Below are 17,118 nucleotides of genomic sequence, written 5' to 3'. Positions count from 1 at the left end.
CTGAGTGCTCGTGTTGTGTTTGGTTCAGAATGGGTCCCTTACTGTGCCCATACAAGAGTAGAGTCATTGATAATGGAACTGATAGTGCATCTTCCTTGTGACACCTGTCGTGGAGGTGTGCCTGCAGATTCCAGCTGTCCACAATACTGAGTTTTGAACAGAACCCAAGTGTTTTAAAAGTCTGAATCTTTAGATCTTAAATTACATAGGCCTGTTCAAAGGCAAAGAGTGTCTTCTGTGCAGATACAAAGGTATTTAGATAAACACTTCAATACAAGGAAAAAATGTGGAGGGTCATGGCATGGATCGGAACCATCCCTGTGAAACTGAAATTGACTGTGCTAGGCTCCTTCTGTGTCAAGCACCACTCTATTTTTTTTCTTGCTTTATAAGAGCAGTATTTTCCCTCTTATTTTCATTTATGCCTATGCTTTCTTAATCACCTTCAAATGTTTGTGGGCCGATGTTCACGTGCCCCTATTTTATCTTTTTCAAATCTCATTTGTTGCCATTTTTCTCTTAGAGGAAGAGGAAGCATTCTGTTTAGGCTATGTGCTTAAGGATGAAAGTTTCTAGAATGTTCATCTGTTTCCCCTGAGCTTGATGTATTGATGACATCACTCTGTTTCCTTTTTTTTTTTTTTTACATGATTTAAACAATGCAAAGTACACAAGGGAAAATACTCAGGACAGCAAACAGAATACATTTTTGTAATTAGCCCGAGAACCTAGGCTCCATAACTTGTGATTTTCATTTAAACATAATCCACTTAGACATCCGGCAACATATGACATTCCTTACTGATAATGTTCTTTATAGATCCAAGGCTGACTCTGAAGGATGATGGGTTTTTGGAGTGCTTGTATATGGATGAGGCATGCATCTGGATGAGGCATGAGCCTGTGAACTCTGGGCTAATCATTTTGAAGTGGGCATGGCACTGGTCCACGTGATGAAGGTGCCGCTTGGGAGGCCTGCATTCCTTGTTGGAGAACCCGGGTTCAAGTTGTGGCTCTTTCAGATTTCCAAGTTCCTGCTAATGTGGAACCTGGAAGGCAGCATGTGATTGCCTGTGTCCTTGGTCCTTGCTGCCACTGAGCTTCTGCTGGCCCCGTCTCGAGCACTGCAGGAGTTTGGGAGTGAATCAGGGTATGGGAGCATTCTGTGCCTGCCTCTCTGCCTTTCACATGAATTCAAGAAAACCTTTAGAAAAGAATTTTGAGCTATACTAGACCATCGATAACATTCAGCAGTTTTAGAGACGTGAGTTCTGTTTGCATCTAGAAGTTTGGGGGAGTAGTGGAGAGGAGGATGAATGAACACCTGCTTGAGCTAGTTCCCCTGTGAAGTGTTGCTTTTGTTTTTTCCTGCTTTGCTCTGCAGACTCATCATGTCTGTAGGTGATTTCTCAGAGGTGGTCATAGGCAGTCTCACCAAATGGCTGAGTGCTGACTTCTCACCCGGTGGGCATCGTTCCGTCCATGCCTCAAAGTCAAGGGCATGGAAGAGAGACTCCCACTGGAGGATTTGTGAAACACCAAAAGTTTACAATTTCACAAAAACAGCACAAACATTTTTACAAATCTACATTGAATTTCATAAAAAGCAGAAGTTTCGATTGGCTTGAGCTAAGATATCAGTGGAAATGAAACTAATGCTTGTTTCCCCAAGAGGGACTTCACTGGGGACCACCTCGTAGGCTCTCCCACTGTCACGTTCAAGGACGTATCCATTTGTTGGAAATCTCATGCTCGTGCCTCACTCTTTGGGACACTTGGAGCTCGAGGGACATGGAATGAGAAAGCTGTTAACCTGAGTATTGAACACAGTTTCGCTATCTTGGGACATTTGTTTTACGTCCATGGATTTAGTAATTTTAATGTAAATAGGCACCTCGGCAGCTGTGTCCCCTTAAGCAGATTTTATTTAGCAGCTGAGTTTCCCACATCTTGGCAGTCATAGATTTTCAATTTTTCCTTATGCCAAGAGGGCTGCTGGAATAATTTGAGTGCTCATTAATTTGGGGGGAAATCTAAGCTGTGAAAGGCAGACAACATGAGTCTTCTGTATGGTGCTGTACCAGGAGAAGCAGATCGCGGGAGAAGCAATTTGCCCCATCCCAAAGGAGCCCTAGCATTTTAATAAGCTGGTTATGAAAATTCTATTTCTTTGCAATTTGAAGCATCTAATTAGAGCCTGTAATTTCTCTCCTATAACGAGAGTGGATGAAGGTTAACATTAGGCCTCCCGGGCCCTTTCACATTCATTTACAGAGAGAAATCAGGTAACAGTTGTAGCTAATTAGAGCAGGGTATTAAATATTTAGTCCATCTTGATTTAACTTGGAGAATACATACACTTTGTTGGGGCATGGAGAAATGATAAAGGGAAGTTAAATTTAATTTTTAATCAAAGATAAACTTAAAGGCACTGTAATAACGCTAGCACCGACTGTTCCAACCTGACAGTCGGTTCGGCGATTGCCTCTGGTTGTCCGAACTGTCAAGATAAAGGAAGATGGTGTCAATTTAATTTCATCAACGAACACAGTGCCTACATTCAAACAGCAGGGATTTAGGCAATCTGCATGAAGGTACAGAGAACTTGATGATTTTTATCGTAATGGTGACATTAAAAAGAAGAATACATGACATTTAAAAAAAAGAAGAAAAAGAAGAAGCAAGCCAGCCTCCAGGATGTCAGAATTCTGTAAGTGCTAAGAGGCAGGAAGAGGGTGGACAGTCTTACAAAAAGCCTCACAAGATCCACTCTAAGGCAGGTGTCCCTGTTGTGGCCCCGAGCAGTTGGCTTCATCCTGGCACTGCAAGTCCTGTCGCTACTTTGGTTGTCTCACTTGGGAATGCATCTTTGCCTATTCTGGTCATCATTGCCGATCTGTACCTTGGCACTTCTCGAGTCTTCCCTTGCTCCATGGCTTCCAGTTGCCAGTTGTTACAAGATGATGTCTGACGGCAATAATCCTTTAAAAATTCCTGCTATTGAGGATAACAGCTGATTGTCAGAGCATTAGCCACCCTCGACTTCACTTTGGGCTATTACATAATAAAAGAACAAGCTGGTAGTGAGGGTGCCAGGTGTATCAAATTATATCATGCATTTATAGGAGTCCTGTAATGAGGATTAGCATCTAGGAAAGACTGTCAGAGATTGCCAGATCCATTATCTGCTGAGGCGAAAGGCTGGCCTCAGGCCTAGGGACCTAGGGCTCCAGTCGTAATCATTAAGCCAGTACCACCAGTGCTGCTGGAGCATGGAGACAGGCAGGTGACATTAGCAGGTAACATTCCTGCATTTCTCTGTTCTTTTGCCACCGAAGAGGATCAGAACAGACTGCATCAACCATGGTCAGCTGTAGAGTGGATGAATGTGGATTTGCTTGAGTTCTGGATTCCTAGTAGTAACTCTGTATCGTGGGCTGACTTTGATAGTCACAGTGGTTCTGTTCCCGCTCCAATCTCATTTTTAGATCTGGGTTTTGTTCTCTGGCTCCCATAGTACAGTACAGGAAAGCAGTGGAAGGCAGCCTCTTAAACACTCCTACTCAGTCTTCACTTGGACTCACTCCCTTGGGCTCCAGACCCTTTGCCATTCTGAATATTTCCACGGGGAAGAGAAGTGGCATGAAATAAGGGATCAAATGCTGTCGCAAAAGCTTGAAGTCAAGGATTGGGTCACCAGTTCATCCCTCCTACCTCAGCCAGAACTGGCCACCTAGTAGATTTTTGTGAATCTGTGTTGAATGGACTTGAATAAATGCTTTTGTCTTTTTATTAAGACATTTAAAAAAAAAAGGATTGCATGCTATAATACATTTATATTAAAAAAGAAAGAAAAAGGGCCTGGCGGCGTGGCCTAGCAGCTCAAGTCCTCGCCTTGTAAGCCCCGGGATCCCATATGGGCGCCGATTCTAATCCCGGCAGCTCCACTTCCCATCCAGCTCCCTGCTTGTGGCCTGGGAAAGCAGTTGAGGACGGCCCAATGCATTGGGACACTGCACCCGCATGGGAGACCTGGAAGAGGTTCCTGGTTCCCAGCTTCGGATTGGCACGCACCGGCCCATTGCGGCTCACTTGGGGAGTGAAACATCGGATGGAAGATCTTCCTCTCTGTCTCCCCTCCTCTCTGTATATCCGGCTTTCCAATAATAATAAATCTTAAAAAAAAATAATAAATAAAAAAGAAAGAAAAAGATATTGGGAAAGAAGTGTCAACCATTACCCAACTTTCAGAAAAGTATATTTTTTTGTAAATGGAAAGTATTTTTAAAATTAAGATGTATTTATTTGCGAGAGAAAATGAGCTCCCATTCACTGACTCACTCACTGAATAATTACAATGGCTGCGGCTGAGGGCTGAAGGCAGGAGCTGGGGGCAGAATCCACGGCTTGCTCCTGTTCATCAGGGACCCAGTTACTTGACCTGCCTTCCAGAGTTAAGAGCCAGAGCTTGGCATCAGACCTAGGTACCCTAAGGTGAGATATGAATGTTTTAAGGTGCTAGGCTGGGTGCCTGTTTCCTTCCACTATGCATGTCTATCTTTTAAATTTTTAAAATAGATGTGATGAGAAAGCACATGATGCTTTAGAGCAGCTGTGTTCATTTGGGGATGTCTTTCCAAGTCATTAAGTGATCAACATTATCGTTGTAATTGTACCTGTAATGGCTTCATGAAAGTTCATGAAGGAGTATACTAGAATGTGTTCTGCTTCTCTGATGAATTTAGGTTGCTGTAACATATAGCCTTCAAGTTAAATATTTGTTTTGCCATATGGCTATTTCCTTGGGTTCATTACTAGAAGTAGAGTTGCTGTGTCAAGGATTATATGCATTTTAAATGTTTGTTGATGTGGCCAAGTTATTTTCAGAAAGCTTATGCCAGTTTCTATTCTCACCAGCAGAAAAACCATTTTGCAATACTCATGTTGTCATTAACGAGTCATTTTCAATCTGATAGCAACAACACTACCCGAAAACTCTTGTTTATATTTGTATTTGTGAGGTTGAACATTTTGTTCTCTGGTTTTGTGTGTGTGTGTTTTGTTGCTATGGAAATTTCCCCTTCTCTATTCTTCTGCCTCATGTCTTTTGCCCTCTCTGCATTCTCATATCATACTGTAGCAATTAAGAAAATGAGCGCGTTGGAATCCTGAATGCATTAAAGGGTCCAGTAGCTATTGCTAACCTGTGTGTATCTGGGACAGGTTCCCAACTCTTCTAAACCTCAATTTATTCAACTATTTTTGAAAAAGACTTTTTTTAAAAAAAGATTTATTTATTTTTATTGCAAAATTGCAAAGTCAGATATATAGAGACAGGAGGAGAGGCAGAGAGGAAGATCTTCTGTCTGATGGTTCACTCCCCAAGTGACCGCAACGGTCAGTGCTGAGCTAATCCAAAGTCAGAAGCCAGGAGCCAGGAGCTTCTCCAGGTCTCCCACGTGGGTACAGGGTCCCAAGGCCTTGGGCCATCCTCGACTGCTTTCCCGGGCCTCAAGCAGGGAGCTGGATGGGAAGTGAGGATTAGAAACTGCGCGCATATCGGATCCCGTTGCTTTCAAGGCGAGGATTTCAGTTGCTAGGCGACCATGTCAGGCCCTGTAGTTTGAAAGGCATATATGTATGTATGTATGTATGTATGTATTTATAAGCGTATGTGTAGATAACCTCCCAGCCACTCACCCGCCCCCCAAATGACCACAGAAACCATGGCTGAGCCAGGCTAAAGCAGCCTCCTGGAATTCCATGTGGGTCTGGGTCACCTAAATGCATAAGGATCCCAAGCACTCAGGGCATCTTTTGCTGCTTTCCCAGATGCCTTAACAGATCTGGATTGGAAGTAAAACAGCCAGGACTGGAATTGGTGCTCATATGGGATGCCAGGCTTGCAGGTAGCAGCTTAACTTGCCGTACCACAATACTGGCCCCAGTATTTAACTGATAAATAGAAATGATGATGCCTGCTTCAATGCAGTGTTACGCTGGTGTGGGTTCAGTGCCCTGTGTCCTTAGATTAACTGCTTACTAATCCTCTATTTCTTTGATCCTATACCTTTAAACTGTCTGCAGTAAAAATTCATTTTTCTTCTGGTTTTGCATTTCCCTCCCTGAGTGTCTGTGCACCCACATCCGTCCCCGTGCTGGCTTTGCAGCTTCTGCAGCAGGTGGCAAGCTCTTCTGTGTATACTCACTTCCCTCCGTCCTCGTCTGCCTTTTTCACCAACTCACTTGCACCACTAATACGGCTTAACTTTTGCTACTTGTCTCTTGCGTGTAAGGCTTGGGGAGGAAAAGAAAAAAGAATGTGTGGAGTACCTGAAGAGTCATTTCCAGGAGCAAAGACTCGGGGAAGGGACCAGAGAGGGCTCTTTTGTCCCCACATGTTCATCTTACCAGTGCGCGAGGCTTGGGCAAGGCACCCGGCAACGCTGCAGTGACTTGTGCCTCACTATCTACTAGGGTTGAGGCCAGAGAGCCCTGTGTGTGTGCCATAGTCATGGAAATCAAACTGGTTAGGTGGAGAGGGAATGCAGTTAACAACACAGTTCTGAAAGTGGGTGGTGTTCTCCAGAGCTCTAGCATGACCTGTTGGCCAAAGAGCAACACCAAATATGTTTCTATAATACAGGTCAGAGTAGGTGAACAGACACAGTGGTAAAAATTTGGGAAGAGCCATCTTCAGCCAGTGGCTTTGGGGAGATGCAATGGCCCCTTCCCCTTCCTCTCACCTTTCCCATCCATCTGCCTGCCTGCCTGTCTCTATGTATTTAGCTAGCTAGCTAATTTGCTTTTGCCTTTCTCATTCTACAAGTCATTTCAAGAACCAAAAGCTTCCATGAGGGGAGAGAACACACACACTTTTCTTTCTCGTTGCTTCTCTAGCATTGCATAGGATGTCTAGTGTTGGACAGGTATCTGCTTAATGTTTGATGGATGGAAAGGTAGTTGGGAGGGTGGATGGGTGAGCAACAAAAAAGAACAAATTAAAAGCAGGGAAGCAAGGGCAGGAGCCTCTTGGGGCATCTCCTCTCTCTGCCTAAGCCAGTTTGTCAATGCAAGAAGGAACCTGGACAACTATCAAGTTTCATGGTTGGTCAGTAAGGTTGAAATAGAACAAGAGCTCAGGGCGAAACGCAGCTCTTGTTAGCTGAAACACGACGTTCATTCCCACCCCCAAGAGTTTGTAGAAAAAAAGAACGTGGTCCCCTGAGAGCCTCGGCTGGCTTTCCTGCCCCTGCCACTCACTGATTTGGTAGTAGTACCTCTCCACAGTAAAGTTTTCAGGCAGGGAGTGTGCTCCCATCATGGGTGTTGTGGGCCCTGCAGAAGGCTGAGCCTGCTATAGGGACAATGAGCCTGGCTCTGTTACTGAAAATCCCACAGTTTATCTAGGTACAAGCTCTCCCTGCCCTTGCTGCAAGGAGCCGCTTCCCTACCTGTCTGCACTTTGAAGAATCACAGGTAACACAGAGTGAACACTGTCTTGAGCAATATCCCTCTCTGCTTTCTGACAAGCTTCTAACTCCCTTCCTGACAGTAAGCCCCAGAAGGTGGCAGGTGACGTGACAGCAGGAACTGCTGTTTTGAGCTAATGCTTAGTGACAGACGAGATTGGTTGGGAAAATAGAAGTGACAGGAACCTTGGGAGATGGTAACGTGGCTAGCTCAGTATTCACAGTGGCAGTGGGCTTGAATGAGTTTGAGAACAGCTTGGGCAGGATTCCAGGCTCCTCACCCCTCGACCTCCAAGAGAACGTGCTGTGCTGACTCATCAGGGTGGGATGCAGTGGGGATGCCCCAGCCGAGGGCACACTGCATCTTGTTGTGTAGTTCTGGCCCTAAATCCCAGCAGAGTAATCCTGAGGATACCATCCATGCTCAAGGCCAGTGGATCTTAGTCCTGCATCCCAGTCTGTGCCCCTCCAATCCAGAGGCAGAGTGAGGCAATGTGAGACAAACCAGGCAGGGGAGACACGTGAAACAAAGGGAGCTGCTCTCTGAGGTCCACGGTCACACATCTCTGTCCTGCTCTCCAAGCTTCACACCCCAGGCCATCCCTTGTTTTGTTTTGTTTTTGTTTTTCTCTTTAGGGTCCAAGCAAAAGGGAAGTTCAATGATCTCCTGTTAAAAAGAACTCACTCTTTTTAGCATGAATCCCCCAACCTCAAATATTTTGTTTAATTTGCTTTGCTTGACAACCACTCTACCACTTGGGTTGTATGATGTGTTAACCAATTTATAAGAAAGCAAAATGAGTCTTAGAAAGCCCAGGGTCTCCTTGCTTGCTTGGGGGTGGGTGAAGATTCAGGTTCTGAATTCAGGTCTCATTCTCAATCCTGTTGTATGAGCCTTGTGTGGTGCTCACCCACATGTCTGTTTTCCATGGAATGATGCCATCTGCCCACTGTGGAACAGTGTAGGGGAGAAGCAAAGGCCCCCACTCAGAATGGCTTGGAGCAGAAAGTGTCACATCACTGCCCTAAGATGGGATATCTTGCTGCTCAGTCATCCCTATAGCAGGCAGGTATTTAAAACACGATTGGCTTCTGTCTGCCTGACTGGCCCCTGAAATCAAGAGGTAGACCCCCTAGAAAGAAGCATATAAAACTGCTCCCCTCTCCCTGGGCAGCCTTGGCTGAGATGTTATTTCTTTGGCTCATGAGCATCAGACTATGATCCTGAAAACCAGAATCTTGTCTTTTCCTGCCTCTATCTCTTCATGGTTACCACCGAACTTCCCTGTAAAAGGAAACCAGAGGGAACTGCGCGCAGGGAAAGTCAAGCTGGAGTGAAAGGAAAGCAGATCAGCCTGGAAACATAAGGAACAACTAAAATGGAGCCAGTTGACAGGGACTGAAGGAGCCCTAGTGGTAATAAATGCAAGGGTGTCTGTTACCAACTCATTGAACTTTCCAAATATATGAGAACAAACAGAGAAAAGTTGGGTGGCAGGTGCTTATATTTACTCAGGATCCACCCACGCTAGTGGGGCACGGTTGCCTCCAGCTGTCCTCCCAACCCCTGTACCTCTGCTTTGTAGAGCAGATACTTGGAACTCAGTGACACTCACGTGAGAGAGACCTGTCCCCTTTGCCTTGACAGAACACATGCTTGCAAAGCTGGAGTTTGGTCCCCCTTGCCAGAAGATTGCAAATGACATTTAGGGGGGAAGCAGTGACCGGACCGTTTTCTATACCACACAGGAAGCATCGGGAACTTGTGCTTGGGTGGAAGAGATTCTGCAGATGCACAGATTGTCCCCCTAGTGACAGTCCATTCTTCATAATGATCTATGGTATTCATTTGCTGGAATGTTATTACTTTTGTAATTTAATTCAATTTATCCCATTTTATTACCGCTCAGATAGGCAGGGTGGCCTATCTCATTCTTCTGCCTCAGGATGTTTCTTCTTTTATTATGAGCATGATAGCTTCTAGATTAAAGCAGCCTGCTCAATATAACTGTTTCCTTTGGAGTCCACTTTGTGCCCATCTCTCCACTTGTAGCATTATCAATGAAGATGAATATTGGCAGTGCATTATGAGGCATTTTTGTGAATCATCAGATTCCAGCTCTGGAGTTTAATTCCAGCTCAAAGATTTAATTCTCAAAACTGTTCTCTGCACTAAAAATCATTTAAAAATGAGTAAATAATCACAATAGGAACTGGGACAGGAGGTTTTGTTTTTTTTTTTTTTTTTTGTAAAGAATATTAGAACATCATTAGAACATATTTAGTAGCACCCAATTGACACAAAAACACAAAGACATCAGGAGACCTCTCCCTGCAGTGGAAGTCATTTAAGAAATTCTGCAGGTGTTTTAAGGGGTCTTGGAGCTGGTCAGAGGACATGCACAGGGTCATAGAGGCCTGCACACGTCCAGTGGAGAGGGGACTGCCGCTGAGATGTGTGACCATCTTAGCAGCAATGATTAGAATGCTACTTAGGACTTGTGCACCGGAGTGCCTAAGTTCCAGTCCCAGCTCCACCCCCAATTCCAGGAACCCTACTATTCCATGGTGGCTGGAATAGTTGGGTTCCTGCCGCTCATGTGGGAGCCCTGGATTGGAGCTCTGGCTGTTGGCTTCAGCTTGGTCTCGCCCTAGCTGTTGCAAGCATGTAGGGAGTGAACCAGAGGATAGGAGATCATATTCTCTCTCCCCCCTCCTTCCCTTTGCCTCCTAGCTCTTTCTCCCTCCCTCCCCTCTCCTTTCTTCCTTCTCCCTCTTCTCCTCCTCCTCTCCCCACTGCCTCCTTTTTTCTCCCTCTTTGTTTCATACAAAAAAATTATTTAGAATAAAAATTTTGAAAACCATGCTGTATTTTTTTTCAGAATAGACATTTTTCAAGACCTTTGTAAAAATAATCTTGTGTCCCTGTACTCCATTTAAATTGTGTAAGGTGGGAGTCATAGATTTGCAATGGAATGTTATTTTAAAATTACAGATCTTGTGTGGATAGATTCATTGTCATTCCAAGGAGCAGTGCTTTGGTGCTGAAGGGCCAGCTCAGCAGCTCCTGACAGATCTGTCCTTGCTGGGGAAAGGAAGAGGCTGCTCCTGCTTGCCAAGTGACTGTATCTGATGCTCATGCCGGCTTGGATTGCCAGAAACTTCTTTAAACATGTCATCTTGATCTGGCTCCTCTACTCTTTGTTCAGCCACCCGCTGCTTCAGAAAGGCTTAACTCAGTCGTCAGCATCCTGTTGTAGCTGCTTCTTTGGAACTGGCTCCAATCACTTCTTCCTTCCCAGCTCACTTCCCTGTGCTCAGACCTTATCTTGATATTTGTTGAAGTTGATATTTGTTGAAGTTTTAGTTTTAGCTTTCTGTCCCAAATCCACCATGGGAAGCTCTTATAAAGAAAACAGAAAAAAAAGGGGGGGGCAGGTTTGCCAGTTTCATCTGCACCTCTGCAGAGGTGGAGTCCAGAGCTCTATCTTAGCAAGTGAATCAAGACCTCCTGGCAATTCTGATTACCAGTGAAGTCTGAGAAAGGCCTCTGTCTTCTCAGCTCTGCCTTGCAGTGGCCTCCTGCTGCTCTTCTCCAGGGCTGTGGTGCCCAAACTTGACTACACATCAGATTCCCCATTGAGCGAATGAAAGTCGGGGCCTGCCTCCAGAAGGACTGGGCATCCAAAGGGAAATCTCCTGGGCAAGCTGATTGAGCACAGGTGCCATGGCCTCTTCTCCCCACTACAGCCAGGATAACCCTTTTGTGTGCTGTGTTGGTTCATGCCAGACTTCTGGAGTCTAGCCTGTGGCTTTTGTTCTTGCTTGGAAAGTGGTTCCAGTTCTAACAGTGGCCCACAGGGATCCCATGTTCTGGAACTCCTTGTCTCTGCATTCATTCCACGAAGCCTCTCCCAGGTGACTGCTTTCTATCCCTACTTTGAAGTTTCCTTCCACTTGACTTCAGCATTCCTCCCCAACAGCTGTATGGATTTGGTCTCTCTCTAACCCCCCTCCCTTTTGTTCAGGTGCCTACTCAGTATTTATTTGCTCTTTAGATTTTGTCTTCCTTTTCTGAGCTAGCAGGCAACCCCTCTTACCCTTCCCCACACCCTGCTCTGCATCCCACACTTTTGTTTTGCTTTATATACTTCAAATGCGTTCAATCCAAGAAATAAACATTATTTAGTAATTCACTGTGTATCAGGGTTTCATTCTGGGGTTAATGTAAACTCCCCAAGGACAGAATTTGTTTTGCTTGTCCGTGATGCCCCCTGGTGCCTGATGAATAGTAGTTGCCCAAAAGTAAGCTCCTGACATGTCAGAGAGCCGGGAGACCATCTCTACTTCCGATCCGGCATCCTGCTAACAAGCCTGGGAGGCAGCAGGTGTTGACCCAAGAGCCTGGGTTCCTGACACCCGTGTGGGAGGGAGTTCAAGGATCCTAACCTCAGCATGGCATAGTCTTAGCTGATACAGGTGTTGGCGGAATGGACTAGCAGAAGGAAGCGCTCTCTTTCTCTTCCCCCTCTCTCTCCCCCTCTCTGTCTTGCCACCCCATGTTTCCCTGCCTAGTGCTCTGCGTCTTGAATAAATAAAAGTTAGGGGGAAAAAAACTAGTTATTTATGACAAATGAATGAGAAAATAGCTTCTTTTTGTCTCAAAAACAGGAGAAATGGTGAGGTCCTCTTTGTAGGAGATGTGTAGGCCAAAGCAGCATGTCTTCTGGTGGCTTTGAGATTGCTGTTTAACTCTGCTGGTAGCCCCTGTTCTGCTTCTATTTCATTGGATACAGAAAGGAAGTGGCTTGATTATCTTCAGTTCATTGCATTTGTACTAAAGAGTCACTGTAACCCTCCAGGTTTCTGAAGGAGGTTGTGCCTGTAGGGCTTAAAAAGCACAATTTTCTTCCTTCCTTCCTTCCTTCCTTCCTTTCTTCTTTCTTTCTTTCTTTCTTTCTTCCTTCTTTCTTCTTTCTTCTTTCTTTCTTTCTTTCTTTCTGGAAAAGCTGGATAAAGGTTTTGGTTTGTTTTATTGGGACAAAAATTTATACTGAGTTGATTAAATTAAGCGACTTTGAACTTTGAGATGTCTCTATCCTAACATTTTATGAAGATTAATTGGCTTTGCAGAAGATTTAAAGAGCAGCCAAATATAAATGGAGATCAAAATGAACTAATGGGTTGCTGCTGGTGGTTTTTTTATATCCTGGTCTCTGAGTTGTATTAATAAAAGTTGTGATGTCTGCTGTTAATGAGCCTGAAGGCCTGGCTGGGGGTGCTGTGGTATAGCGTGCTGACCTGCCTGGCCTGAGCAATGGGCTGTGCACCTGGCTTTCAGAGCCACCCAATTCAACTCTGGATAATGCTCCTTCTTGGCACAGCAGGGAAGGTAGCTGGGCTCAAAGCACACCAGGAATGTTGCTCTTGAGGTTATTGTTAGAAAGAATGGTTCCTATTGTTGGTGACAAAACCCATCAGATTACAGAATCTGTGAATGGTGAAAATGAGCAGTTGACCTGTGCTCCTCCTGGAGGTGCTGCACTCACACCAGCAGTGGGGTCGGGCTAGCCCTGCGGGGAGATGTGCTGGACTTGCCCTTTCTACCTGTCATCTCTTGTAAGGTGGATGTCCATTGCCACACGTTTTCTTCCTGCATCCAGGATCATTCAGGACATGGCAGTGCGATTACTTTCTTCTCACTTATGTTGATCTTGGATTATTTTAATAAGTTATACTTATTCATTTGTAAGATTATTTATGTAATATAAAATATGGTGAAATAAAATGTGTGCATTGCCTTTTTGAAGAAACAAAAAAGAAGAGCATTTGAGGGTGAGTGTTTGCCCTCGCGATGAAGTCACCAGTTAACGTGCCTGGCTCCATTCCTGTCCACTCTTGTGGACCGTGGAAGGCAGTAAATGGTGACTCCAGAGGCTGCATCCCTACTACCCAATTAGGAGACCTGCTGTGGAACCAGTCATTGTGAGCATTCAGAGAGTGAAGTAGTGACAAGGAAAGCTCACTCACTCTTTCTGTCTCTCTCTAAAATAAAACACAGCATTTTGAAAAGGATTCTGTGCTACACAGTGGCCTCTGAGTTTCCTCATCCTGCTTGCCATTTCCTAGTGGATGAGGATACAACTGCCTGATATGCTGGTCCATGGATGAATGCACCATCAGTGTTTAACCACATCATCAAGAGACGCATAGGGTCTGATGGTTTTTGGCCATCAAGAGTAATGAAGATGAACATCACTGTGCATTTATCATTGTGTATGTGGGAAGCTGTCTAAATGTGAACTGTGGAGCTTCCAGAAGACAGGCTCTTTGGTCTTCCTGGCACTTCCTGTCATCACTGTTAGCATTTTATTTGTGATCCTGATTGTAAAGTAAATACCCAGAGATAAAAGCAAATTTACTAATACTATGGTGCTTTAAAATATTTATAGAACAAGGAAGTAAAAGATAGGATTGTTTTGTTGCAAAGATTTCTTAAATGCACATGTAGGTTTTTTTCATAATAGCCATTTGCCATGATCTTTTTTTTAAAAAAAACTCTTATATATAATTTCCATGGAAAGTGTTAAATTGCTGTCTAAAGCATTTCATGTCTAAAAGTGAAATTTCTTTTTTTTTTGTGGTCAATTATTGTGAAAAATGCAGGGTGCGAACTCAGTATTGTTTATGTTTATTTTAAAGGCAAAAATGTAACAAGTTATTTCTATGGCATTTCTGTACAGATAAGGTCAGTTCATTGGGAGCCAAGCACGTCATGTAAACAGAAATATTGAGCATGGTTCTGATTTTCTTCCATAAGCAATGAAATAGAATACAAACCAACAAAGTAAATATAATGACTACAAGTCTCTCAGCCTTGTACCTGATTCAAGGGATGGTACGGATGGCAGAAACCACTGTGGTGGTGAGGGCAGAGGCAGGGCTGGCAGGGTAGGGGGTCGTGTTCTGGTTTTCATCATTGTGGATGTTGTTAGCACAATTATTCTTGAGCAATCGTGTCTGCTGTAAAGTTTGGCGCAGTCCTATGGGTTTTCCAAATAGGCTGCCATCTTTTAAATCAGGAATTACAGAAGTTTTGCCAGTGATTCAAAGCATTGTTCTGGGGTTTTAACTATGCCTCCAAGAGAGAGCTCAGTTTATACTGAAGTTCTTCATCTGGATACCAGAGGAGGCTGGCACACACAGCTACCTTTACTCAGAAACAAATGCACAACTTTCCGTCGGGTCTTTGTCTACACAGATAGAGTCATAGCTTTAGTTTCCAAGTATCATCTCTTAAGAGTTCTTGCTTCGCTAAGAGCCTACTGGGGATACAAGTTTTTGTTTTCTTTTGTTTTGTTTTGTTTTGTTTTAATCAGTTTGATGTTTGGTCTTTAAAGAGCTGAAGTTTGACATTAAAGATAAGGTTTATGAAAAAACCTGGTATGCTCTTGAGAGTAAGTGTAGCCGTGGCTCCAGAGCTAGGAGCTGGTTGGGACCATCTGTGTTGAGTGAACCAGTGTCTGCAGGAGTGTGAGAGGAACCCCAGTGCGATCCTGAGGTTGTGGAAGGACTGTGGCTCTCATAAAATCAGACCTTGATGACACCACAATGTCACTTGATATATTTGGGCCTCAGTTTCCCCCTAAATCAGACACGCTTAACTAAATGCCAGCAGGGAGGATGGACAGATGAAGCAGCTCTGTGTGTGTCTATGTGACAAGGAGGTGGGGGTAGGAAGAGTGTAGGCACCACTGGCCCCCACTGCCTGGCAGACCTCCAGTAACCGTGTGCACTTAAACATCTCTTGAAGTTGAAAAGAAAGCATCACTGAAAAGTCAGCGCTCATGTGGCAATACTCAGGGCAGAGTGTATTCACCCTTTTTCACAGGTGGCTTTGCAGCCTGCACACTCATGGCTTTTGACCTGTCCTTGCATTGGGGTGTAATGTGCTCAGTGCTGTGCTCCACAAGGAGGACTCAGCCAGGTGAGGGAGACCCTGCCCCTCCCCTGCCACCTTCCTTCCAGTACAATGTCCTCCCTGAATTCAGTCACCAAGAGGTGGAGAGCGCACTGCACTTTCCCATGCCAAGAGTTTGCTCAGACCTTATAGCATCAACCTTCATGTTCTTTTAAATCTGAGTGAAAGTGTTTCAGCTGTTTTCATTCAATAGCTTTCTTCCATCTTACCCTCACATAACTGTAAGAAATAGGGTATGCTTTTCTGACTACAAGAGAAAATACAGTGAAGAAATAGAAATTGAGAGAGCCAGGGTTTCCCATGTGTTCTCTGCTCTTTGGGAGCCAAGAACTCCGGCAGACTAGAGAGAGTCCCCATGGGTCTCTTGGCCACAGACGGTGACTCTCATCCCAATTACTTCCTAAAATCATGCCAGACTCCACAAATGGTAAGAGAAAACCTGCATCAGTCTGTCCTCGCCATTGGGGAATACACTGAGGGTCTTTTGATGGTATTGTTATTTCCCCCAAAAGCATGCTCTGTGTTTCCTGTGGAAATGTGGGAGATAGTGAGGGGTTTGGCCCAGGCCTGGGTGACTCTGGCTCATATGCATGGAACTAACCCTGGCCCAGGATGCTGCCAGTCTCCCATAAGTTGTCCTCCTCTGCCGTGAGATGCACCCGAACCAACAGGCACTGCCAGTGTCATGTGGTTTCAAGCATCAAAGGCCCTGGTTCTGAATATATTTCTAGATGACTGCACTTCAGATATCTTAAATATGTTCCTATGCATGGGCAACAGGAAGCATTAAAGAGGTGAACGAGATGTGTGTGAGCAGTACACGGGGTCTGTATAGGATGTGTTAGCATGACTACAGCTCACCTGTGTGCGTGTGTGTCTTCCCCTCAGGTCCGCATCTTCACCTACCTCATTGGACGCGAGGCTGCTTTTGCAGACAATCTCAAGTGGATGGCCTGTGCCAACAAAGGTAAGTCTCCATGATGAGCCCTTCTGCAAATGCACCCAGGAGGCCATGAGATGTGCAGTGTCGGAAGTTGTCAGGAAAAAGGGGAGAGGTCTGTGAGAAAGCTGTGAATCCTAAGATTAAAGGCCTAATGACCAGTAGGCTTCTAGAACAGCTGCTCCCCAAATGTGTCTGTAGCTGTTAAAGGTGTAGCGGAGTGGCATGGTAATGCCTCTTCACCCTGGTGCTTGGAAGCTGAGTCAACTGGGAAGAATGACCGAGGCAGAGACAAGTACTGAGCATCAGACTAATGCGTGCTCTCTCACGATGGGTTCTGAAGATCCATCCTGAAGGTCCTGGCCCACAGGCTGTCGGTGAAACCAGCCTGGGACCTTCTGAGGCCAGTGAGTCATGGAGCTGTGCGTAGTGATACTCCTCCCTACTCAAGTTGGAAGCAACATGTTCCAGAGGGGACAGTTACGAGATGCATCAGGCGAGTCCCTGTGTGGTGACGTAGAGCACATGTCCTCCACGCTCACCTCTGCTGCTTGCCAACCTCACTGTGTCCACAGTGTGCTTGACAAATAAGCCTTTGTGTTAAGTTTGAGATTTCCTATCTCACACAAGAGATTTTCCAAAGGTACGTGGAACATGCAGAGTATGAAGAACTATGTATAGATTGCAAAAAGTTTTACACCAAATAAATGTTCTTTTTATTTTAA

General features: G+C 44.9%; 1 protein-coding gene across 1 annotated transcript in view; it reads left to right on the top strand.

Moving 5' to 3' along the window:
• The window catches only part of CACNA2D3 (calcium voltage-gated channel auxiliary subunit alpha2delta 3), a 714,521-nt gene that overhangs the window by 444,257 nt on the left and 253,146 nt on the right, over nucleotides 1-17,118 (top strand). The window contains exon 12 of the mRNA XM_058678785.1: nucleotides 16,342-16,420. Coding sequence (XP_058534768.1) covers nucleotides 16,342-16,420 — 79 coding nt within the window. The remainder of the gene's footprint in view (nucleotides 1-16,341; nucleotides 16,421-17,118) is intronic.

This window comes from Ochotona princeps, chromosome 21 (genome assembly GCF_030435755.1).
Source record: "Ochotona princeps isolate mOchPri1 chromosome 21, mOchPri1.hap1, whole genome shotgun sequence".
Lineage (NCBI taxonomy): Eukaryota > Metazoa > Chordata > Mammalia > Lagomorpha > Ochotonidae > Ochotona > Ochotona princeps.
This window is presented reverse-complemented; position numbering and strand designations above follow the sequence as displayed.